This window comes from Rhinichthys klamathensis, unplaced genomic scaffold, assembly GCF_029890125.1.
Source record: "Rhinichthys klamathensis goyatoka isolate OS25496 unplaced genomic scaffold, OSU_Roscu_1.1 h1tg000513l_1, whole genome shotgun sequence".
Lineage (NCBI taxonomy): Eukaryota > Metazoa > Chordata > Actinopteri > Cypriniformes > Leuciscidae > Rhinichthys > Rhinichthys klamathensis.
The window spans coordinates 339,995-367,227 of record NW_026606993.1 but is presented as its reverse complement, the minus strand read 5'-3'; the positions used below and the strand labels follow the sequence as shown (position 1 = coordinate 367,227).

General features: G+C 40.1%; 2 protein-coding genes across 2 annotated transcripts in view; one reads left to right on the top strand and one right to left on the bottom strand.

The window, feature by feature from the left end:
• Positions 1 to 27,233, top strand: part of lad1 (ladinin) — a 71,439-nt gene that overhangs the window by 42,647 nt on the left and 1,559 nt on the right. The window lies entirely within an intron of this gene.
• LOC130072925 (plakophilin-1) lies at positions 88 to 27,153 on the bottom strand. Its single transcript, XM_056238250.1, has 12 exons — positions 26,977 to 27,153; positions 26,425 to 26,569; positions 24,397 to 24,604; positions 23,990 to 24,158; positions 21,871 to 21,988; positions 20,650 to 20,808; positions 19,821 to 19,988; positions 16,516 to 16,669; positions 13,715 to 13,901; positions 13,440 to 13,524; positions 326 to 417; positions 88 to 239 (listed from the first exon to the last, which is right to left on the bottom strand). The coding sequence occupies exons 1-11, from the start codon at positions 27,102 to 27,104 to the stop codon at positions 337 to 339; spliced, it is 1,602 nt and encodes a 533-aa protein (XP_056094225.1). The 5' UTR covers positions 27,105 to 27,153; the 3' UTR covers positions 88 to 239; positions 326 to 336.

The following is a 27,233-nucleotide window of genomic DNA, read 5'->3' as shown; positions in this document are numbered from 1 at the left end:
CCTCACACAAAGCACCTGGAATGCAGCCCACGAGTCATACGGACACGTTTTTGATAATTTTATGGATCTTTCTGCTTTTCTGGCCCTCTAGTTCCATGGAAGAATATCATTTGGGTTTGGAGAGACATGGTGTGGCGTCTTTCCCTTTAAATCTATACCCATTAAGCCTTGCAATACACTTTGGCTGGAAACTTTTCCCAAATCCAGCTACTCTCTCTGTGGCTTCCAGGAGACCTCGACTGCAAAACCGAAATTGAAAAATCAAATTAAAGAAAGAGTATAAAAAGGTGTCAGAATCAAAGCACTAAAATAAAATAAAACTCACCTGCACATCGCTCAGTTTCCGTTCATGTTTTTTACCCCCTGGTACGCCGTAGCAGTGACGGCATTTATAAACGTGTCCTTGTTCATCCCTTGCTGCAAAACAATGAAAGGTCAAAACTATAAATGGAGCATCGTCGTCCTTTCAAAATGACACACAAGCCCATCACAATTAACAGAGTGAAAGCTCTCAGAAGCAAATGCATGTCGTGGTTCTGCAGTGAATCACTGCTTCATGATCACGTGTTCACACATGCCTGTCTGAGCTCTTAATGGCAGTTATGCTGAAGTCAGCCATCGTGGAACTGAATCTGTCACTATTGGCTGGCTGATGAATGTTTGCAACAACCACAACTACAGAAAGACTTTATAATAGTGCTGTCAGTGGGTCAAAAACGATTCATTAACGGCATGCTGATCAATCAATCAATCAATCAATCAATAAGATGTATTTATATTTGCTAAGAAAATCCCTCCAATTGAGATTCTTCAAAAGACCATCTAAAAAAAGGTCTTTGTTAAAGCGTTATAAGCAAATGAACCAACTCAACCAGCTACGAGGTTGTTGCATCCACCAGCTGGAGTGGCCATGATTTTCACCAGACTCCCTTGCTTTCCCATCATGAACTTCAATTCCCATCACCCATTGCCTGGACTCCTTATTGTTTGACAACTTCCAGCTGTGTATCATTATCCTGTTAAGCTCTTCCTATATAAGCCCTGTGTTTTTCACTGCATTTCTGAGTGCGCTGTCCCTGGTTTTCATGTGTTATGGTTTTGATTTTCTGCTTTGTTTCTAGTGGTGGGTAGATCGAGGCTTCGTAGAACACTGAAACAGTTGAAGCAAATGTGCCGTATTGTGTCGAGGCTTCAAAACAATCCGACACCCATCTCAACGGTGACCCTAAGTGGTCAGAACAGTGTAAATGCAACAAAATCCCAGGCCAAACATGCATAAAAACGTACTCGGTTACTAACGTAACCTCGGTTCCCTGAGAGTAGGGAATGAGTATTGCGTAGCTATACGCAGTGGAGAAACTCTTTTCCTCAGATTTAAAGCTTATATGCAAAACGCATTGCAACTGCAGAGCGAGCACAGTGAGTGACTGGCTCACTCATTGGCTGCGCTGCAGCAACTGCACATCCAATGGCGAAGACGATGGCCAATCAGCTATCAGCGCGCCAACACACGTCAGAGACCGCCGAAATGGGCGTGGCTGCGCCTATAAAAGGAGCCCGAATTCGCCATTATAGTAGGTTTAAATCGACTGAAGCGACAAACTTGCCATGTTATTATAGTGCGTCAGGCTACGCAATACTCATTCCCTACTCTCAGGGAACCGAGGTTACATTAGTAACCAAGTACGTTCCCTTTTGAGAGCGGTCACTTCGTATTGCGTAGCTATATGCAGTGGCAGTGTTGTAGTCGAGTCACCAACTGTCGAGTCCGAGTCGAGTCTCGAGTCCCAGTGTTCGAGTCCGAGTCCAAGTCCGAGTCACCAAAGAAGAGTCCGAGTCGAGTCCGAGTCGAGTCACCATTACCTGAGTTCAAGTCCGAGTCGAGTCTCGAGTCCCGTGTTCGAGTCGAAATTATATACACTTAAGCCAAATCAAACAACATTTTTCAGGCACTCTTTCTTGCAGCTAGAAATGTGTATGATATCACTAGAATTGCCTTTGACCTTAGTTCAAATCATTGTCAACTCGCTGTGGCACGATTATTTATTTAATTGTTTAAATACATTTTTGGATGATCAGTCAACTGGAATGGATAAAGAAAACAAAAAAGAAAGCCTAATTGGACAGAGGAGGAGAAATGCATTCTTCTTGACGAATATGGTAAAAGAAAAACAATTTTGAAATTTTGAAAAGTAAACTAAATCCCAATGTAACTGGCAAAAAAACAGAAAATGCAGTGCTATAAGCAGTTGTAACTCCGCAGGAAAAGAGTGGTTGCGATGTGTGACATAGTCAAGGTCGCCGTCTAGTTTGTTAGCTAAAATAAACATAATTGTGTTATTGTATGATAAGCGGGATTAAGCGCTGAGCGCGTCTGATTTTGGCTCAGCGCCAGCCATAGCACGAAAGCACAGTTTAAATCTGGTACCTTTTAATGTCACGTCACTGTACATTCGCTCCTTAGTGGTCAGCTCAGCTGCTGCAAAGCGTGCCAAAATCGAAATTGCTGATTAGATGTAGAGGAACTTATCTAGTGTTAAATGAGTGTTACGTTAACTCTCTCACGAGAATGCGGCGTAAAGTGAGTGACGTCAGTGAGTGTGTTGTCAAGCGAGGAGAGCGAGCGGTAGCAGTGTCTGTGGGGGAAAAAATAGATCACGGTTGGTCTTGGACCCCGAAACAGGAAAAGTGTAACATCTTATATCAATTTTTTATAACCTATTTAGTCAGAAACAATGCCATTCATTTGATGAATGCTCAAGTCCGATTTTATATATTCTCGAGTCCGAGTCCAAGTATAGTCATCAGTCCGCGAGTCCGAGTCGAGTCACGAGTCCAGAGAATGGAGTCTCGAGTCGGACTCGAGTCCAGAGAATAAGGACTCGAGTCCGAGTCCAGGACTCGAGTACTCCATCACTGTGCAGTGGGGACCCAATGTAAAACGCCGCACCATAAGTAACAGGCTGCAACTGAAGCCCAGGACCCCTAGCCAGAAACAAGCCAGAATTCATATATTTACACATACATATACATATATATATATATATATATATATATATATATATTTACACTGTATATATATATATATATATATACATACACACACACACACACACTGATAAGACCGGACACCGTCGGGTCTGAATCATATATATATAGTGATATCACTAAGCTCACACTCCAAAATAATATACCAATAGACCGGACACCGTCGGGTCTGATTATATATACTATAGGGACCAAAACAGCCAGAAGCTGGTTCTTAGTAAGGGATAGTGTGCTTATGAACTGACACATAGATGAGACCGGACCTCTTCGAGTCTAATCATACAGAAAAGACCGTCGCCTGCAGGGAAGGGACCTCCATATTATAGAACCTCCACACGTGGAGGGCGAGGACCAACCGGCCGACGCACAAATGTCCTGAATAGGAAACCCAGACGACCATGCCCATGACGAGGCCATGCCTCTAGTCGAATGGGCCCTAGTGCCTATAGGGCAAACCTGACTCACCGAGGCGTATGCCAAAGATCTTGGGACCTCTCCATGATCTTTTTTAGGACCTTCACAGGGAGGTTCCTGGGTACCCATTGAGGGGCCACACATGTAGAGCCCATAAGTCGGGACAAGGGTGCCAGATCGTCCCGTTCGCCTGTGTGAGGAGATCTCTCCTCAGTGGGACAGGCCATAGGACTTTGTCCACCATCAGAACCAGTTCTGGAAACCACGGTCTGGACTTCCAGAGGGGGGCCACTAGAAGGACTGGGCATCCCAGTTCCCTGACCCGTTTGATGACCTGGGGGATCATGGAAACGGAGGGAAACGCATACAAGGGACGACTAGGCCAGGGATGGGCCAGCGCATGCCTGTTCTTCGAAAAGAACACTGCGCAGTGAGTGTGGTCTCTCGAGGCAAAAAGGTCGACCTCGGCCTCGCCGAAAACACTCGCCTAGGGGAGTTTTGTCTCGAGAAAGCTTATGCGCTCCCAGATTCTGAATGCCCAGGATATGCGCTGCTCTAATACCCCTTTTCCACCAAGGCAGAGCTGGTGCTGGTTCGGAGCCAGAGCCTAGTTTCAAATCGGTTCTTTGTTTTTCGACCACCAAAGCACCAGCTCCGAACCAGTAAAAGTGGTTCTTAAGTAGCACCAAATCATTGCTGGTCTAGAAGTAAGAACCGCTTACGTCAGCGGCTGGGGGCAGGGTTACCGTGACCAAAAAGACGAATAGAAACTTGTGACCGCCATTTTTTAAATAGCAGCTAATCGAGCTAATAGCAGCTCGATTGTAATCTCCGTTTATGCAAGTTACGGTAAGCTGCACGAACGCGTTGTATTCGCCGTGTTTGGATGCCGATGTACGTTAGGTTCGCAAAGCCATGAGCATCAATTAGAGCCCGACCGATATATCGACGGGCCGATATTTTCAGCCGATATTAGGCATTTTCCTAACTATCGGTATCGGCATTTATAATGGCCGATAAATTAATATTTTAAAAAATGCGGGTGCGGTGATTCATGTAAGGGTGGCGCTGCCAATAAAGCAGATAAAAGCTGTCACAAAGAACTGGCAAAAGTAATGATTATGAATACAACAAATATAGCAAGGAGACATTTTAATTGTTTATTAATAAACAAGTGTTTTCAGTCAGTGTCAGCCAAAGATGAAGTTGATGATGCTGACTCGCGATCTTCAGTGAACGCGCGCCAGAGAGAAATGCACATTTCATACGATTACATTAGTCTGTCTGTCTTTCGTTTTGAATTGTTCTGTTTAAAAGTAGACATTTCAATATAGATATATTTTAATTCTCAGGTCTATACGTTGAGTTTCGGTTCATGAGACGAGCTCCAGTTCACCCGCAGGCGCCTCCGTGTCGAGATTATCTATCGTCTGCTATATTTACTTCTTATTTATTAAATCCAGGCAATTGGTTGATGAAACATTGATTAAAATTAAGATACAATTAATACAAAACGAAATTCACTTTGGAACGAAAGGTTTTGTGCTTTCTGTTTGATGTCTATGTGAAAGTTTCAAAGCATATTTTAGTGCCGCTTTCAGAGCGCTCACGTCTGTAGTGCTGAACTGTCGCGTCTGTAACATTGTTTTTTCCTCATAAATGCGAACACGAAAAATAAAATAAAATAAAATAAAATGAATATTTTATGTAGCCTGTGGAGACTGAGAGCCAACCCTTCTTCATCCGGTGGGTAGTAGCCTACTTGTGATTTGCGCAGTGTAATTCACAGAATTGATTTCTCTGCTACCAGCCTCTGTCACTGATTATATTGTCTGCTATATTTACTTCTTATTTATTAAATCCAGGCAATTGGTTGATGAAACATTGATTAAAATGCGAGGCGCGAGCGACAAATATCCGACAGTAAACTGATTCTGCTTTGTCTAGGGTAAACAGCTGTTGTGACGCGAGCAATAACGGCCGCGTCCGGTGTAGACACAGTGTTAAAGCTCATTCTGCCTATAACGCTACGTTACAACATCAAGCAATATTCCAATGATTTATATAATTATAACACTTTATATAGGGCCATTTTGCATTAAGAGTAGCCTAGTTTCATGTTTAGTACATTTTGCTTACTAATTATTTAAAATAGTATAAAAGTACTGTACATATGTAATTAAAAACGTTTTCATTATGATATTATTAATTTTACTTTAGTAAAAAGATCTGAGTTCTTCCTCCACTGGTAGAGATTAGAGGAATTAAGACTAAAAATAGAAGATAATAAGGTTTTGTCAGTGACACTTTTTATATATTTATTGATACAAGTTGACTAAATTAAAAGACAAAGTCGTTAGTGAGGATTATGCAACAGTATTTAGAATATGATATAATATAACATGCAATGCAAACTAGTTGGGTTACAGCACAACTGTATAATTCTCATTTTATCATTCCCCCTGCCTCCATTACATTTCTGTGTCACACAAGTGTTTGATCACCACATTTGAGTTATCATTGCAAAACGTGTTTATAAGATATATTTATTCTGTTTATACTGTGTAAAGTACCCATCAAAAGTTTGTACACACCAAAAGGAAAGTGTCCAAACTTTTGACTGGTATACTGTTCTATAATACACATAAATAATATTGCTACTGTATTATAATATACACATAAATAATATCGGCCGATATATCGGTATCGGGCTTTTTTTACTCCCTAATATCGGTATCGGCATCGGCCCCCAAAAATCCATATCGGTCGGGCTCTAGCATCAATAGTAACGCAACGACCGCCAGGGTTGTTCGAGATGCATCGGAGCGGCCCGGACCGATCGGAGCTGCGGGAGTGTGTGGAGAGCATCCGACTCCTTGTGCTTTTCGATCGCTTTTGCAGTGCTTTGATGTCATGTGCCAATCAGTCTGCGAGAAGCCGATGCATCACGAACAAGCCTAGTGGGTTTGTGTTTGGCGCTGCCATGCTAGCGTTGCTGGGCAACATGAGATGTATACAGTGACGTAAGACCTGGCTCTGTGGTGGCTCTCTGGCCTGTGCTTTCCACAGGGAGTAAGTTCGACTGACAAGCTTTCTAAGGAAGCTTGTCAGTCGAACTAACTCCGAACCGGCAATAGCACTAGCTCTGAACTAGCACCTGGTTCTTGCTGGTGGAAAAGGGGTATCAGAGAGCTCAAGTTGGCTTGCACCCAAAGGAGGAGGCCTCTCGCCATGGAGTACAGGTAGCCTAACCTGAGACCGCCTTGGCTACTGATATATGCCACCACCGACATGTTGTCCGTGCGGACTAAGACGTGGTGTCCTCTGAGGTTCAACAGAAATGCTTTCAGGGCCAAACAAACTGCTTTCATTTCCATTATCTCATTATCTCAGGGGAGAAAGCACCGCGTCCATGCACTTCGTAAATGTACGGGTGCTAGGGACAGAATGAACAGCAAAACTGTGTATTGATAAGCCTACCCCTCGAAGGTGAATCTCAAGAATGGCCTGTGATGGGGGGCTATCTGGATGTGAAAGTATGCGTCTTTCAGATCCACAGTGAAGAGCCAATCCCCTGGGCGAACTTGCGCGAGGATTTGTCTGATAGTTAACATTCTGAATGGCCATCTCATGAGGGCTTTGTTCAGATGCCTTAAGTCTAAGATGGGTCTGATGCCGCCCTCTTTCTTTGGTACTAGAAAATAGCGCCTGTAAAACCCAGAGTGTTAAAACCCCTTTTGCTAACAGATTTTGTAATTAGGAGCGAAGCACGTGACACAAGCTGCTTCTCACCGAAGTCTCGAGAACCGCCTGAAACTTTGGGGGTCTGCGAGCGAACTGGAGTGAGTAGCCTTGCTTTATTGTGTTTATAACCCAACTCGACACACCCGGAATGGCTTTCCAGGCCAGAGTCTTTGTGGCTAGGGTTTGACACATATTCAGGGATGGGTCGCCTAACCCAGGGGAACCAGACACCCTTATATTGTGATTTGTGCACATACTGAGTGTTGGACTGACACGAGGGGCTTGCGCCCCGGGCAAAGTCAGAGTGTCAACTGGGAGGGGGCCACCTAGTGAAGGGGGACCGGGAACCCGTGTGTTGTGTGCTTGAAACATGCTCTTTATGTGCTTTATTGGGGCCGCGGTGAAAACAGCGTTAGTGTGTAGGGACATGTGCAGCACAGCGGGCCCATTTACTACAATATCAAATTCTCCAGCCGCCTGAGCTGAACAGGGAGCTGTGAGATTTGCGGGTTTCTTCGAGGGTGGTCCGGCTAGCGCGAGACTCAAGCCCTCTCTTTTCACCCCTATTGCTAAGAGGTCTTCAGAGGCCTAAGGTTCAACACAATGCTGGGTCGGGGGCCCTGGCAGAAAGTGCAGATTCAGCATGGGAAGGACCCAGGCATGAAACACTCCGAATGCCCATCGCCCTCGTGCAGATGGGATTCGCACGTGGCGCATGTTGAGCAAGGCATTTGAAACAACGCTCGCAGCTCTTTCAGAATGTATAACGTAACAGTACAGATCAGAAAGGATATATATATATATATATCGATCGCCGGATGGCCACTGGAGAACGGCCACTGGAGAACGGCGACAGGAGAAAGCGGCTTCCAAGACGAGTGAAGGCGCAGTCCGCTGTGCGAAGGCTCGTTCTGGCAGAAAAAGGGCGATAGCTTCAATGTTTCCGGAGGACACAGAGACGTGAAGTGCTGCTGAAGTAGAAAAAATCTGCTATAATGGCGAATTCTGGCTCCTTTTATAGGCGCAGCCCAGCCCAAGAGGCGCCTTCCAGTCAGTCACTCACTATGCTCGCTGTGCAGTTGCAATGCGTCTTACATATAAGCTTCAATAAATCTGAGGAAAGGAGTTTCCCCACTGCGTATAGCTACGCAATAAGAAGTGACCGTTCTCAATAGGGAACACCTTTTACAAACCTATTGCAAATTTTTTGTTGAAAGTAAAATCTTTCAAAGTAAGATGCAAAATGCAATTATCTAATCACATAAGATTATCAAGTGTCTATATGTCCTTTTATCAATTGTCAGGGTTTGTTTTGTTTGTTCTATGAATGGCTTAACTAAACAGGGCAATAAGAAACTATTAACTACCATTATTCATTTTAATTATACTAATGTCTAATTAAAACGTCTACAAATGTATAAAACTGGTCAGATGTCTAACACCACTGACTCCTCATGATTCATGGGTTCATGGTTCATGACAATTTCAGACCCCTCCATGATTTCTAAGTGGGAGAACTTGCAAAATAGCAGGGTGTTCAAATACTTATTTTCCTCACTGTATATATATACACTCACCGGCCACTTTATTAGGTACACCTGTCCAACTGCTCGTTAACACTTAATTTCTAAGCAGCCAATCACATGGCGGCAACTCAGTGCATTTAGGCATGTAGACATGGTCAAGACAATCTCCTGCAGTTCAAACCAAGCATCAGTATGGGGAAGAAAGTTGATTTGAGTGACTTTGAACGTGGCATGATTGTTGGTGCCAGAAGGGCTGGTCTGAGTATTTCAGAAACTGCTAATCTACTGGGATTTTCACGCACAACCATCTCTAGGGTTTACAGAAAATGGTCCGAAAAAGAAAAAACATCCAGTGAGCGGCAGTTCTGTGGGCGGAAATGCCTTGTTGATGCCAGAGGTCAGAGGAGAATGGCCAGACTGGTTCGAGCTGATAGAAGGGCAACAGTGACTGAAATAACCACTCGTTACAACCGAGGTATGCAGCAAAGCATTTGTGAAGCCACAACACGCACAACCTTGAGGCGGATGGGCTACAACAGCAGAAGACTCCACCGGGTACCACTCATCTCCACTACAAATAGGAAAAAGAGGCTACAATTTGCAAGAGCTCACCAAAATTGAACAGTTGAAGACTGGAAAAATGTTGCCTGGTCTGATGAGTCTCGATTTCTGTTGAGACATTCAGATGTTAGAGTCAGAATTTGGCGTAAACAGAATGAGAACATGGAACCATCATGCCTTGTTACCACTGTGCAGGCTGGTGGTGGTGGTGTAATGGTGTGGGGGATGTTTTCCTGGCACACTTTAGGCCCCTTAGTGCCAATTGGGCATCGTTTAAATGCCACGGCCTACCTGAGCAGTGTTTCTGACCATGTCCATCCCTTTATGGCCACCATGTACCCATCCTCTGATGGCTACTTCCACCATGTCACAAAGCTCTAATCATTTCAAATTGGTTTCTTGAACATGACAATGAGTTCACTGTACTAAAATGGCCTCCACAGTCACCAGATCTCAACCCAATAGAGCATCTTTGGGATGTGGTGGAACGGGAGATTCGCATCATGGATGTGCAGCCGACAAATCTAAGGCAACTGTGTGATGCCATCATGTCAATATGGACCAAACTCCCTGAGGAATGCTTCCAGCACCTTGTTGAATCTATGCCACGAAGAATTGAGGCAGTTCTGAAGGCAAAAGGGGGTCCAACCCGTTACTAGCATGGGGTACCTAATAAAGTGGCCGGTGAGTGTATATGTGACCCGTCACGGAAACCAGGGACACAAGTCGGCAGCACAACTTGCGAGCAAAATGAGAAAGAAGCGTTTTTTTCCAAAATTGGTGATTTCCGCTTTTTTGCAGAATCTGTTAGTTGAGATCATGAAGAAGCCTCTACATGTTTGAGATAACAGTATTGGTATATTTAAAAGCGTACATTTTGAGGTTGAAATCGGCTTGTTTTTCGGAGATTCTAGCATGCAGTAGGGGCGTGTCATTGTCTGTGTGTATTTCCATACTGAATAGCCGCCGGCGCTTTTGCCCCCGCCCCCCAACAGCGTGGCTACTTAATATGCAGCGCTCTGGCCGGCTCTATCTGATATCAAAATTCAATGAAGATGGACGCCGCAAAGATTGTCGCAGACGAGCTGAAGCGTGGCAGTTACACCGAAAATGTTTTCGCCGCACTTTGTGGGCTCGGGAAACTGAACCGGAGGTATGGGCGCGGCGCGCGCGCCCTCGGTGCTTGAATACGGCGGCTCGGCTCGCTGACAGCGGTGGCTAACTGTTTCATATGTGATGTCCCGATTGCTTTGAATGGGGAACGTTTTGTGAACAGGGAACAGACTTAATGGACTGGCAACAATCTCCATAGAACATGAACTGGCACAGAGAATCGAAATAGAGGATGCAGTTAAGACCTTTGCTGCGATGAAGGCCTGCCGTGCGCGTTTCTGAAACGTAAGTTAAGCTTCATTTGCTCTCTAGTCGTTATTTAAGATGCTGAACCTGCTGATGATATAATGTGCTTGCGGACATTTCATTTGTGTGTGTATACGCACATAAGAAAGTGGTGTAAAGAGATTTGCAACAGTAATCTGAGGAGGAAATATGATTATTTGGAAAATTCCTGTCATGACTGCTTAAAGAAAAATGCCAGCAGGCATTTACCTCCTGCATAAACTTTAATATTGTTGACATTTTGGGCACACGCGCGTTGCGCACTATTTGCGTTATATGTAGGCCTATGGCTTATTGGTCTTTGTGTGTTGTTGCTGGTTTTGCGTTATATGTATATGGCATATTGGTCTTTGTGTGTTGTTGCTGGTAAACGTTGCAAATAGAGGGGCAGCACAATTGTTTTTCGCCTAGAGCGGCAGAAGTGCATTCGCCGGTCCTGGGGGTGAGTTTGCATTAAGCATTAAAGTTTGTCGTTTTGTTTTAATTCTAAGAACACGTACATGTTATCTCATGTTTAGTCTGTTTAGACCTTCCCATACCTACCTATTGTTATTAGCTAGCTCAGGAAAGAAAAAAAAGCTGTAAAGCACAGGGGGAGCTTTACAGGGGGTATGGCTTATCTAAATGAGATGTAAATGAGCCCTATTGTCACTCCCAGCAGGAGAGAGAGGTGAGAATGCACAATCTTTTGAGGCCGTTTTCTCCCATTTTACTTTTTTTGAGTTCCTACCTTCAAATGGCCACAACTTCTCCAAATATTATCAGATTTCCACGTGTTACACATCGTTGGAAAGCTTGGAGACTACACTTTCAGAATCTATGAATAACTCAAAATGCCGAAGAACCGACTTGTGTCCCTAGTTTCCGTGATCGGTCACATATATATATATATATATATATATATATATATATATATATATATATATATATATATATATATATAAAACTACTCATTGACACATGTTGATTATATAAAAACTTAAATATTTTAAGTTTATTGCAAAATATGCACAAATATACAAACATTTAAGTATTTTGAGAGCGTAGAGAGGGAGAGTGCTTCATGGGAGTGGGCAGAGCTAATAAGAGCTCTTTTGCTATGTTTTGCTTGTTTAAACCCTCTAATTGGTGTAATTTTTTGAACAGCATCATGGGTAATGTAGTTTTTCTCCACATATTCAGCTGTTAAACAATTATTTTAAGAAGTTTAAATAATGTGGGCTGACGGTCAACAGATGCAAACGATTCACATCGATTAACAACCTTGTAGCTCATGGTAAGGCTGTCTTTGAAAGTTTATAAAGTTACCATTACAAGTCAATTTCTCTATGGAGAAGTTTTTACTTTCGGAACCCGACTGTTGCATAATTGAAAGGATCTTTTGAAGGCAGCCTTTGTTTTTTGATCCTTCATTGGGCCAATTTTATAGGATGCATCAAGTGTCTCCTTTGAGTCCTTCATTTACCCACAACGCTTTGCACACATTCTTATTCACGAAAAATAATTAACTGAGCCCGTCCAATTTCACTATGAAAAGCAAAACAAAAGAAAATATAATAAAAAAAGATTTTGGAGATGAAGGAATTATGTTTTTATCTTTAGTAAATTAATCAATTAATGTACATGCATAACTGTCCATAATGTAAACCACTCGAAGAGCACAGATGGTTTGTAATTACCTGTACTGCAATGATAGAAATCAGTTAAAATAAAGATTTTTAATATAAAGTATTTCCCCACAATTCATTTTAATAGTATTTTGCCCTACCGATGCCCTTCAAAACCAACAGGCAGAGAATCAACTCGTCTCCCTGGATTCCACTCTTATACCCATTAAGGCTGTTTGTGTGTGTGTGTGTGTTTGTGCAAGCCAGCGAGAGTTTTATTTGATGTGTAAACCAGCATGCAGACAGAGATATGGAGCATAGCCTGGGGATTATTTTTTTTACCTCAAAGCAGGAAAATTAAATAAATAAAGCGCCATGTCAATGTACACACCCTTCCACACCCTACTTTCTTTTAACCAGACATTGCTTCCATTTAATTTGCCATCACTCTTCATTCAAAATGTTCATTAACCAAGTATCTGGTTTTGTGCTCACATTGACATTAAAAACAACAAAAAACAAAAACAAATGATGTGCTTATAGAGGTTTGTTTTCCAATAAACAGGTGATTATCACATCTGTCAAGAACATGTTTGAGTCATTTCACTCCACAATCAGAAGACATGAGAAATTACATTGTGAATAAATACAATAAAAACTAGAGGGCAATGGAAGAGAAAGATGGATGAATGCAACAAGTGAAAGGTGGCAAAATGTTTTCGGGTTTCCCCTTCATTGGTGTCTATGAATTTAAATCTGCCTCCACTCATAATAGACCGTCTACTGTAAATATTCTAATAATTCTGTGCTTTTCAAAACATTACTATGTACTTTCTACATAGTAAATATTCAAAATATTCATAAATGTTGTTGTTTTTTGTTGTTGTTGATTGTTGAAATGAGCACGATTAAATATCAATAATTTAATTATATACCAATAAATAATAATAATAATAATGGTCAGATTAATTAGGCAAATGACAAATAAAACATAATTAAATCATATCATAATAAAATAAAATAATATTATTTATAATATATGCATTTGCACTTATAATTAACTAAAGAAATGAATATGTATAGCATATTGTATATAGACTGCTTTACCTCCTCTGAGCAGTTTGAGGTGGGACGGTCTTACCTTTTTCAGCACATTCTGGAAGTCCTTTTCTCCCCACAAACTCCAGAGAAGAACTCCAGCATCCTTTCTGGCTGTGTCGAAAAATCTGCGAGCAAGAGAGAAACAGAATGGTCTCTGCTAATACACATCAAATTGGGGGAATATCGCACAACTTATCATTGTCATAGAGTCATTTATCATTTCTGTCCCCCTAAAACTCCAGCCAGGAGCTTGCTAATATTTGCTAATGCCATTCCTTCACTGTCATACATGTATTCTCCTTTGGACACACTTACACATTTGAACTCAGCAAGCTCAGAGAGTCGATGAGTTTTTGGTTCAACATCGTCTTCCCAATGTCAGGCTCTGCCAGCATGAGTGTGTGCATCACGCGGCACGCTGTAGAGATGGAGCGGTCCGATTCAACCATTTTCGGGGTCACAGTCGAGACCATAGTGCTGACTTTGGGAAGAATTTCCTTGGCTGTGGTTGACAACAACAACATGAACGTTAGCAATGTTAATGCTGCAAGTGCAGTACAGTCTACTAGGGCTGGGCGATATGTAAAAAATATTTTATCGATAATCGTCTAAAAAAAATATCGCGATATCCGATTATATCGTCTACCCAAGCCCCGCCCCTTACACGCCCCGCTGGAGACAACACTACCGACATACACCGTTAACACAAGTCATGTTGAGTTCGGCTGCACTTTATCTAATGAGAGCCTGCGATTTAGTTGGTTTAATTGAATGATTGAAACATTAAAGGTTTTACTTTGGTTAGTTTGAGCTTAAACGAGCATAAAACATAAGCTTTGCTTGTGATGTTAGTGTTGCTAATAATTTCCTCACTGTTCTTATTGCATCTGTGTTTGAAATGAATTTCATTTCGCGAGGAGAAATGTTAAATACAACTGAACAGAACAGAACACAATTTGGTGATTGTAAGAAAGGTGAATGCATGTTGATGTTATAGCAAGGTGTCTTGCCTATTTGTTTCATAAGATCCGATTTTCTCCTCTCTTTTATTTTGGCGGAATCGCCTGGTTTAATGATAGCCTACGTTTAATTTCCCTGATAATGTGTAGCGCTGTTTTTAAACTTGTATTCAAACTATAATATATTTGTTATTTGTCTAAAGTTAGGAAATAAAAACGAATTGTTTTGTTCTGCATGAGCAAAAACGTTTTGTTTTTTTTCCTCCTTTTTGGTTTTAGAGTTCCAAGGTCAAGAACTTTGTTTAAGAAATAAAAATGACTGCTTTGTTTATTTAGACAGAAAGTCATTAAAAATTATATTTGGGGATTTTTTTGATTGTTTTGTTTATTTATTTGTTTAATTTAAAGCAAAGTATAACGATCCCAATATAGCCTATACTAACGGAGCTGCCAACATTGTAAACTCCGAACGCGTGCATGAGATATTCAAAGCAACGCAATTTCTTCATCCGTTTGCAATATAACGAAATTTTAATTTTAATCACAATGGTCATGTTTGTGCTTTTTGATTAGACCTATTTATTATGTGCAACATTTAAATTAATATTCAGAAACGGGTAAAGTTAGCCTACTTCTACCATTTGTTTTTCTGATGATCTTTTATCAGCCTGCAAAATAAAATAGGCCTAGGCTACTTGATTATATGAAGAAAAAATATTTAACAAAATTATGATGTTTGACAGGGAACGCATCTCAAAGTTGCATATAGACTCATGTTGCAGTTGAAGCAGTCAGCGCCGAACAACAGGCAAATCAAATATTAAGCTAATTAAAGTTACAAAAGTTCACAGAGTGATTTTCTTTTTCTTTTGTTCTTTGATCAACATTAATGGTGGCAGCGAGTATAGGCTGTCAGTGGACTGATTCAATGGACATAGGCCTACTGTTTTTCTTTCTCAACCGTTTAAAACAAAACCGTCTGTTTACGGGGATATTTGAACTTGAAAAGAGGTGTCTTTCTGAAGACTGAAGTCTTTCCACGGTTTAAACAATAATTCTTCTGATGTTTATTTGATGCTATAAATTATCTAAAAGGATAATTGTGAGATATAATTCTGTGTATTTGTCCGTGCACTATGTGAGACGCGGCTCTTTGCGCGCTTTGTGTGCAGACGTGTTCTCTTTCGTCTTGCGCTTTAAGAATGCTATCAAGACTAGGCTACTAACTAGCCTATAAAAAATATATCATTCATGTTATTGCATGTGAATAAATATGTTTTACTATAGGGCTGTGAAATATAAGTCTATGTCATTTTTTGATATTGACGATTATCGTCTGGAAACAGACTGTTAAATCGACATCGCGATACTTGCGAGACATCGTCGATATACGATAATATCGCCATATCGCCCAGCCCTACAGTGTACTGTGCAAAATAACACTGCAGTCTGTACGTTACTTGATGACGTGCGAGTTTGATGCTTTGGTTTTTTTTTTCCATTAGAGGAAGAAAACATATATTAAATAACTGGCCTCGATATGAATTAGCCCTATATTGCTTGTGTTTAAAAAAGGAACATCACAGTAAAATGTCACATGTTTTAGGTAACTGGGCTCAATATGAATTACTTGTAAATGTCTTGCATACAGAATGTGAATAATCACAATTTTGCAAAAAAGCAATATCACACTAGCATGACATGTTTTAACTGGCCTTGATATGAGCTGGAGGAGACTTTATAGAGAACTCTTGCATTGTCAAAACAAAGATCTTGACTAAAAAATCATGCACCTCTTCATGGAAATAAATGTTGTGATGGTAAAGTCTCCTCCAGCACATCCCAAAAACTTTCAAGGAGCAGACTTCTACCCCACAGTCAAAGCAGTTTTACGTCATGAAAGTGTGTAAAATGTAAGCGAGTGTAAATGTCAAAATGATAATTTCTGTCTAAAGGATTGAAGTCTGTCGGGTAAAACAAGAGCTTATTGATGCAGATCATTCAGCCTGCTATTTAATTCCAACCATTACTTCTAGCTGGAGGCTTCTGAAAATATTTAGTTTATGCGTAGAGTTACGCTTCAACTAAGTTTAATGGTGTAACACAAAATTATGTAGTAGTGTGTAAGTTGTGAAAGTGTGAAAAAAAGACTCTTACCCATAGTACTCCGTAGAGATGCCACACGGGATATGTTGCCCACTAAGGACATGGCGGTCTTCTGTAGGCCCAAGTTTGGAGAATTCAGCAGAGGGGAAATGACAGGCAAGCCATGCAGCTTCTCTATGATGGTTTGACTCATCAGAGTGGACACCTGTGCAGAGGTCCAATCAAAATAAAAGTTTAACTGCTTTTCCTCTAGAAGAGCATTTGCAGGGGTTTTAAAATCAAATCTAAGGCTTTTTAAGATCATTTTTATGACCTGCACAAATAAAATTAACACACATGGGCAGGGTAGGGTAATGTCTATGGTAACATATTAAACCTCTGATGCTCTTCTGTCATTTTTTACCGAAAAAGGTTACGTTTTTTTGTTTTTTTGACTTCATCGGAATGGTATGAAACCTGGTAAAGGTTTTGGGACCTGCTATGTGAAGACAAGGGGAAAAAAGTAGCTTGTGTCAAAAATTACAGCTTTTGAAACGAATGTGAAACGAATTTCATCTAGTGGAAACCTCTGGTACTGCCCAAAAAAAATCTTACTGAAATCTTTTTTTTTTTTTTTTTTAGATATCAAGCTCAAATTTGGAACACAACTTGTTTAGATTTATGGCTTTGATTTTCTCACAGTTTTAGAGTAACACGTAATCTGCCAAATGTCTTCTTTAAAAAGAGACCAAACTTGAGTCTGTGCTCCAAAGCATTCAAGATTTACAACAGTTTAAGGGGCTGTTTACAAGACACCCTTTTCAAATAAAAACATAAAACTTTTTATGCGTTTTGGCCTTTCGTTTACGCGACAACGGCGTTTTAGGTACCTGAAAACGTGCAAGGTTTCAAAGTGAAAGGTTTTGAAAACGGTCTCCGTGTAAACAACAAAAACACGAATCTCTGAAGACGATGATGTCATGCACATGCGTACTACGTGTTCAGTCTAGTGTTTCATCTCCATCTAATGGTACCATAAAATGACTGTAAAATTAAGATTTAAACAAATCTACAGCTCAAATAATACTGGTTGACAAAAACAAAAAGTTTCATAAAATGATAAACCTCACATTTCAGTCTTCAAACTATTTACTAAGATAGGGTATGAATGTCACTAGTTTGCAGGTATGATATAAACACAAAGTAAACATTGTCATAATTCATCAATAGCAGATCATAAGGAATCGCTAGGCAAATGTGCAGTATTTATAGATTGCGAACTGCTCTGAAAACTGTGAGCCATTAGAACCTACAACAGTGCTGCGTTTTTACTATGAAATGTGCAGTTCTCATATTTTTTTATTAAAGGTGCAGTCTGTAAGAATGACAGCTAGTGGTCAAAATAGGTACTGCAGTCCAAATTTAAAATATCAGAGATCGTTGATCGACGCGAGAGAGGCGTAGCTTGTCGGACATAGCAACAGTAACTAAAGGGGGCGGGTCTTTGCGAACAGTCAATTGACAATGAAAGCCGAGGAGACTTACACTAAGTTGATGAGTTGATTTATCTGCGTTTTAATATGCTCTCGTTCATAGAGATTTTTAGATGGATACCGAGGCTTTTTAGGTTGTGTGGAATCTCCAATCTCTGACCCAGTTTGTTCGCTGGCTGCAATACGCTGTGCTTCCTGCCAACTGGCATCCCGGGGTGTCGAAATAATATTGGGTGAACTGGCAGTGGGCGAGATCACACAGACCAAAACAAAAACTGACAGACAACACGGAACATGTAAAATAATAAGTTAAATAACTGGCTGTAGAAGTGTTTTTCAGAGAAATGAGTGTGTGAACTTAGCATGTTTCCTAAATATCTGCAAACATATGGTGTTTGTATGCTTTAGTACAGTGGTTCTCAACTCCAGTCCTCGGCAGGCACGTGCACACATTGACATCAAAAGGGGCTTGAGCACCTGCCCTTTTTATTCCTGAAGAGAAAGTGCCCTTTTTTCTGGGGTGCTTTTTTTTTTTTTTTTGAAAAATTATATATATATTCCTGTTTGCGCACAGCTTCCCTGTCAAACAAATATATTTATTGAATAGTGTAACTAAATATCAGGTCAGGAGTTCTGAAGCGCCGATCAGAGTAAACGCGTCTGCTCTAGTGAGCTCGCGCTGCTGCCGTTTGGACTTTGAGCCGAGCGGATAAACAGTCCGTGAGGCGCGTGCGGTTCAAATGAGTTTCGTTCCGCTTTTGGCACATTTTCGAACATTCGAACTCGATATTGATATTGAGTATTGACGATATTGACTCGAACTTGATATCGTTTTATCGAGAAAAATTATTTGGCGATAATGAATGAATGAGTATATCAATTTAAGACGTGGCTAAATGTAATTTATGACCTTGTATGGAAAATCGGGTCGTTTTTATGACTTTTTATGGCCTAAAATTCTTATTATTAAAGTTAATGACTTACATACATCAAGAGTCTTTCCCACTGAAATGTAGAAATCTAAATTGGTGAATTTAGAAGAAATCTACAGATGCAAACAGATGGAGGATAGTGTAGGTTTAAAACAAACTCCATCTAAATGTGGATTTTGAAGGTTTTATTTGATGATGATGATACAGTCCTACCTCAAATTTGAAACTAAGTCCATGTCACCAGCAGGTGTATTAAATATATACTTGATTGAAGTAGCATAGAAAACATGCACATTGTGGCATGGTTTCCTTTGCTGCTCTAAACCTATGAATACGAAGGAGACCATGGTTTCTGTGTGAACTGATTATTTTGTAGACATCTTTTGAAAATGAAACAATTGCGTGAGTTTGAGGAAGATAAAATTAATTAAATGTTTTAATAATTTTTTTAAAAAGTAAAAAAAAACGTATGAGAAGTGCCCTTTTTTTCACTTGAGCCCCTGCCCCTCAAAATGTCTGTGCACGTCCCTGGTCCTCGGGACCCGCTGCTCTGCACATTTTGTATGTCTCTCTTATCTGACACACTCAGTTCAGTTCATAGAGTCTATCCTAACGAGCTGAGGATCTGAATCAGGTGTGTTAAATAAGGGAGACATACACAATATGCAGAGCAGTGGGTCCCGAGGACTGGAGTTGAGAACCACTGCTTTAGTAGAGTGAAAAAAGTTACTTACAGCACCTTTAAATCATAGCCTTTTGAAGTTTAATAAATCACATTAAGCCATACTGCGATTACTGTTTTTTTTTGTCCCCAAACTTCTTCAAATTAAATTTCTTATACAATTTCAGATATTTAAGACTTTGTATGGGCTTAGCTTCAATACAACTGAATTTACTCCGCTGGGACCGCGTCAAGTTCAATGTCAACTGTATCCCGTGTAGAAGCACATACAGGGCTCTTTGAAGCTGTGAGGTTCTGCAGAGCTCCACAGCACGCCTCCAGGGTGGCTTCTTTCTGACTGAAGCCCAGCAGAGACAGGTACAGCTGCAGCGACTTCAGGTGGTACAACCAATTCACTCCTTCAGGCTTATCCACCTCCATGGCTGAGAAGCTGACCGCCTGATCACAAAAAGGAGTGTGAATGTATTAAACACACCTTTTAAACGCTTAACAACTTGGTTCAGGCTAGTTAGTGTTGTTTGGGTCACTTCTACACACAAAAAAAACTCTTTGGCTGAACATGATTCAACGATGGAACCATGTTATCTCAACTCAAATACTTCATGTTGGATGAACTTAAGCAAAGTGAGTAAACTCAATTAAAATTAGACACGTCCAAATAACTAAATTCAATCGTTTCTAAATAACTTGATTCAGTCGTGTCTAAATAACTTTAATCAATCTTGTCCAAATAACGTGATTCAATTGTATCCAGATAACTTAATTCAATCATGTGGAGCCACTGTCCATGACTGAATCATGTTCAACCAAAGAGTTATTTTTTTGAGTGTACCATTATATCTATGGCAATGACCAGAAAGTATTAATTGGAGGACTAGTTCACCCAAAACATACATTTTAGTCCGTTTCTTCTGTGAATTAAAATTCAAAAATAGAAGCCTAAAATTTCTCCTTTTGTTTTACACAGAAAGTCATACGCGTTTGGAATGTAATGAGTTTTCATTTTTGGGTGAACTAATCCTTAAAGTTCAGTCAGCATCCCATGACCAGCATTTAAAACATACTGCATGTTAGTCATTTCATCAGGAACAGCTTGTACCTTTTGAGTCTTGGTTCTCTTGTGGTTGAAGATGCTCTTGTTGTTTTTGTTCTCTTGTGGGCTCACGTCAGGGTTAGAGAACTCTGGGAAGTGATCAGGAGCCTCTTTCTCCAGCTGGTAGCTCAGGTTATGGAGTATGCAGACACAGTTTTCCACTGACTGCTCCCCGCATCACATAAACAGAGAACCAGGACACAAAAGTCAATTTTAGCTTGTTGCACTGCATTTTTGTCAATATTCTGGAGTATTCTGGTTGAAGTTAAAATTCTATGAATATGCTTGACCCTATAAAGCCTGCTGTATCATATTTGATGCGCAAAAGAAAGGCCTATAGATTTTCAACATGATAAAAACTTTGCTTTATTGTACTTTATTACATTCCTTCTATCATCTGATTGATAGTTCTTAGCAATTAAAAGGCCTTTTAGTATAATTCAGTATAAAAACGTACATTTAGTATAAAAAGGTTCAGATAATGGTTCACATGACTTTTTGTTGCGAAAACTTTACTGATATTTATAAAGTAAATATAAGAAGAACTTTTAAATTATTAGTAATATTTCAAGACAATTACTGGACTGAAACAACATAGGTTTACTCGATTATCCATTCACCATTTAAAAAAAAAAAGAAAAATCATGTTAAAATGTATCAAATTTGATCCATCAGGATTTTGAGGAACATTTATTTGTTCATCTCTCGATCATTATTGCATTGCATTCAATGCAAACAACAGAGCTTTGATCATAAAATTGCAATTGCAAAAATTTTTTTGTCCTCGAATATTAGCTCAATATTCTCCTATATCATACGATATGAACAATAAAATTTGGATGCATCAAATATTATGCGCAGCAAAAATATATATTTTTTAAATTGTGTCTAAAGGTTCAATAAGAACATTTTCTGACTATTATATTATATACCAGGCTTCACAATTAAGACGGAAATTAAGTGGTGGTTTATTAAAATGGGGTGTCCACAAACTTTTGTCCATGTGCTGTGTATTTTAAAAGCGCTTCAAGGATTTTTTTTTGTTTTTTAAATAGGTTTTTACTTTTATTAACAGCATACAATTTCATTTTACATAATTTATTTAACCTCTAAAATGAATAAATTTAAAAGAACATTGTGCTTCCAACTTTGGGACAGCGTTTTTGGTGTCCACATATTTGTCCATGTGCTTGCAGATCATGCAGAAAAAAATGAAAGCATGATAACCTTATCATCTGGCTCTCCTCTTTCCACCTGAGTCTGAACATAAGTGATGAGAGAGTCGATAAGTCCCGTGCAGTTCCTCATAGATATCCTCTCCTTATCGCTGGCGCAGCTGAGGTTTCTGTGAGACCACAACCAAAACTCAGCATTAAAACAGACATTACTTTTACAAATTATCCTTAGAAAACAAACAACAAACTTGATTATATGTGTGCCAGTCTGTGGTGTCACATTTCTCTGTCCAACCCAAGTAAACACCACGTGATATGCCTCTGATAAGGAGCAAGGTGATTGATTATACAACGTTGGTATGAAAACATGCATGGCACAACATGGCAGCTCTGAGAAATCTGCTGTGGATTAGCACAGATTATACTACAGGGCTGTTGAATGCTTGATTCTGATTGGTTGAGAACGTTCTAAGGTGTGCAATTATTTTCAGGGAAACGCACGGCTAAAGTAGTTCCAGGCAGGTTTGACCGCATTACAGTTCCATATCACTGCGCGTAGTTAACTGTCATAACGGAAAATAGGATACAATTCATAACAAGAAAAAACATGCAGCCCCATGCGCTTGATCTGCAATTTTCGATATCTAACTTCACAATCAATGGACACATGCAGTGTAATTTTAATAAATAAATAAAGTATATAGTCCTATCTATAATAAATATAAAATTAAACTGAATATCTAAAATAAATTGATAGTCCCACGGGTTTTCGTAATTATTCCAGATAATATAACAAATACATAATTATTGACAGGCCTACTTGTTAAAAGGGCTTTGTGTGTTTCATTTACTGGGTTATCTACGGTCAATAATATAAAACGAGAATGAACGAATTAATTAAAACGAATTGAATAAATAAATAAATAATAATATTGACGCATATGCTTTTCTGTCTCATTATTGCAACATCTCTCTCTCTCTCTCTCTCTCTCTCTCTCTCTCTAATAACTGCATTAATAACTGCATAAAGCCGGGGACACACTTACTCTAAGGCCAGTTATGAATGTGATTTGACACTTATGACAATGACAGATCATGCCCAAACCCGTGTTCAGCGCGTTCAGTCTGTGTTTAAGACCTGCTACTACAGTCGATGGGAACAGCCAGTCTTCGAATGTTTCAGCTAGTAGTTAAAGGATTAGTTCACTTTTAAAAAAACTTTTGCTGATAATTTACTCACCCCCATGTCATCCAAGATGTCCATGTCTTTCTTTCTTCAGTCGAAAAGAAATTAATGTTTTTGATGAAAACATTCAAGGATTTTTCTCCATATAATGGACTTCAATGGTAGCCAAACGGTTCAAGGTCTAAATGACCGTTTCAGTGCAGCTTCAAAGGGCTTTAAACGATACCAGACTATGAATAAGGGTCTTATCTAGCGAAACGATCGGTCATTTCAAAAATAAATAAAAAAGTTAAAGTGTTATAGGCACAAATGCTCGCCTTGTGAACTCTCCTGTTCGAACTCGTTCATCAAAATGAACAAATCTTTTTTCGAGTCAATGACTCGAAAAAACATTCGTTCATTTTGATGAACGAGTCAATGACTCGAAAAAAGATTCGTTCATTTTGAACTCTTCGCGTCGTGACCGCATTACCACCTCGGGTGTGCATTATTTTTCTAATAATTCAATGGCCTGTCGTCAATTGTTCCTTACTTAATTTTAAGACAGATGAAACCAACTGCAGGTGGTTTAGTGTTTCTAACCTGCTGCCCATTTGCTCCTTCTGAGAAAAGTTAGCGTCAAGGCCTGCATCTGACCAATCAGAGCAGAGTTGACCAATCACAACAGACTGTTCTATCTGACCAATCAGAGCAGGCCAGGCTCGCGGAAAGGAAGGGTTTATAGAGACCGAATCCTTGATCAAACCGTTTTAGGCACTGTGAGTAAAGAGGTGATGCTGGAATGTATATTATGAGAGAATTTAAGTATTTTTTTTAACTTGAATGCATGTAAACCGATTGTAGGAGACCCCCAAAACAAAAATAGCAACCTTTAAAATAGCATAAAAGCTTTAAAACGCTTGAAAATATTATTCTATTCATCATCTGTTCGGATATCACATGCCCTTGGACTCAACAGTCAGTTCTCAGACAGTGCAACTCTCACCTGAAACAGCCGGTGGTGTTGTAGAAGACCTCTGGGTCAATGTGTTTGCAGGTGTTGATGTCAGTCCAAAGGCTGTATGGCACCACAATGCTTTCTGTAAGCAGGGGCATGGCGTTCTTGATCAGCTCTGGCTTCAGCTCATCAGCCGAGGACAGATTCCACAACAAACCTGAACACATCCGACACCAGAGGGTCACGCTGTATCCTTCACATTGTTCTTTTTAAATCGCTTTTGATAAACACATTAATATCAAAACACAAAACCAACTCGCGTCACTTTCTTTCAAGTTAACTATAAAGAACACCATTAACATACAAATTGCTGAGGTCATACAACAACCAATGACACACGACACATTAATATATTGAACCACAGGAAGGATTCGAGCGAGAGTGGCACGTCTTACCAGTGAGTTGTTTCTGGGTTTCTTCTACGTTGGTGTTTTTGAGCAACGTCAGAATGGCTTCTATTCCTTCACATCTTTCCACCTCCAGCTTATTATTTTTGTCTTTAAAAACTATGTTGCGCAGTGCAGAGGCGGCCGTCTGTTGCAATTGTAAATTGTCACTTTTCAGCAACTTAATCAGAGGAGGAATCCCTGACAACCGCCAAACCTTTCAGTGATACCAAACAACACTTATTAGTACATTATTTAAATATCATTATTCTGAAGTATATTTAAGACGGACGGATAGACAGATATACACTGATCAGCCACAACATTAAAACCGCCTCCCTAATATCATGTAGATGATCTCCCTCTTGCTGCCAAAACAGCTCTGAAATGTCGAGGCATGGGCTCTACAAGAAGGTGTCCTGTGGTATTTGGCACCAAGATATTAGCAGCAGATCCTTTTAAGCCCTGCAAGTTGCGAGGTGGAACCATCATGGATCGGATTTGTAGGTCCACCACATCCTGTAGATGCTCAGTCAGATTGAGATCTGGGGAGTTTGGATTCCAAGGCAACACCTTGAACTCTTTGTCATGTTCCTCAAACCATTACTGAACAAGTTTTGCAGTGTGGCAGGGTGCATTATCCTGCTGAAAGAGGCCGTTTTCATTAGGGAACACCATTGCCATAAGGGATGTACTTGGTCTGAAACAACCTTTAGGTCGGTGGTACGTGTCAAAGTAACATCCACACGAACCAGGAACCAGGGTTTCCCAGCAGAACTTTTCCTAGAGCACAACACCGCCTCCGACGCACTGCATTCTTCCCATAGTGCATCCTGTTGTCATCTTTTCCACTAAGTAAACGATGCAAAAGCACCTGGTCATCCACCTGATCTAAAAGAGAATTCTTCTATTGCTCCGTGATCCAGGTTTGACACTCATTTGACCATTGTAGGCTCTTTCGGCAGTGGACAGGGGTCATCATCTGCCTTAAAATAGCTTGAATGTAACTCTACACCCTTGCCTCATTTAGTATATGCGATTCTATGAATATGCAAATTAGCCCCGCCTCCACTCACTCACACCAGATTGGTTACAAGGTAGCTTGTGACATCCAAAACGATCCAGCGATTTCAAACCGCGTTTTTGAGACTGTCTTTGGTTCACTGCAGTTTTAAAGAGAAAATATTCAGCAATGGTGTGACTTATGAATTTACACATGGTTTGTCTTAAAGCATATTAAAAACACCACATATACATATAAACTACATTAAAAGCTGGATTTTCACCACAGGGGGACTTTAACGATGACAACATAATTTTATAGTTAAATGGCCCTGGGATTAAAAATTGCGGTTTCAATGGGGACATTTTTGTCCTGAGAGTAACTATTTTGTGTACTTAGTGTAAAATAGATTTATTAAAGGAAATGGGGGTGAAATAGTAAAATTCCAATAAAAATGCACACGTGTGCCAAAATGTATACAGTCGGCATTAAAAATAAGAAAAAACTAAAAAAAAACTGAAAAAGATACAAATGTCCATAAGGATGCACAAGGGTTGCGTTTTCATCAATATGAGCTACAGTAGCTCTGTGTGATCAGACCTGAAGGGCTATAGCCTTCACTCCCCACATGCATCAATGAGCCTTGGGCACCCATGACCCTGTCCCTGACTCCAGTTTACAAAGTCATTCCTTGCACCACTTTTGTACTAACCACTGCTAACAGGGAACACCACACAAGACCTGCCGTTTTGGAGATGCTTTGAACCAGATGTCTAGCCATCCTTATTTAGCCCCGTGTCAAAGTCACTCAGATCTTTTCGCTTGCACAATTTTCCTGCTTCAAACACATGAAATTCAAAAACTGACTGTTCACCTGCTCCTAAAATGTTGTGGCCGATCAAAATAGATAGACAAACAGACAGACAGATAAATAGATCTTAGCATTTTATCAGAAAGATCAACACATTAACTGACAAATTAACCATTGCCTTGAATTGGGACTAAAATCTTGGCACATGCAGCAGTTTCCTGACCTTTTCTTTGGCTTCGTCTTCTGTGAAGGCTTGGTGTTGTATGAATGAAGCTCCCCTCAGCTGAGTGCTCTCATCCGAGAGTGACAGATAACGCACTGCTTCCTCCAGACCGATATCAGGCATTTCTACAGTGGCACCATTCGTACTGAACCATGGGTTTGAAATATGTAAGAGACACAAAATTAAAGTTAACTCCTTTTTTTAAACAAATAGTTTTTTTTTTCTCTAGAAGAAAAAGGAGAAAGATTGTAAAGTTTGCCAAAAGTTATTTTTTAGGCGCACACTAGCAGACAGAGGATATGAGACTTTACAGTGCATAGTACTGTAGTTTGCCTTATAATGCATTGTATGGTCTCATGAATAATTGTAACTACAGTTATAATACATTATTATTCACCTTAAAGGCATGTATAAAGGCTTTAATTAAACCATTACCAAAATATGGTAAATTAAATGTTTCTATCAAGCATCTAATGTGCTTTTGCATAGTACTTATACTGTAGTACTTGGGACGCAGATGTTTTTGCCAAAAGAAATTTCTTACACACTCACCCCGATCCTTCTGATTTGCTCCTGGTAATGGGGACTTTCGTCCCTATCTGTGATTGGCTGGAGGAAGGCTTGATGTTAATGAACTGCGATTGGCTGGCGCTGACCAGCGGGTTATTCTCCAGCATCATGGAGTGTACACTTCCAGAGTTATAACGCACAGTAGAAGACCTCTCCTTGGTCTTCATCCCATTGGATTGAGACTTCACATTCCAGCCCTTCTGAGACTCCCTCTGGGTCTGTCTTCTCACCGTGTTGCG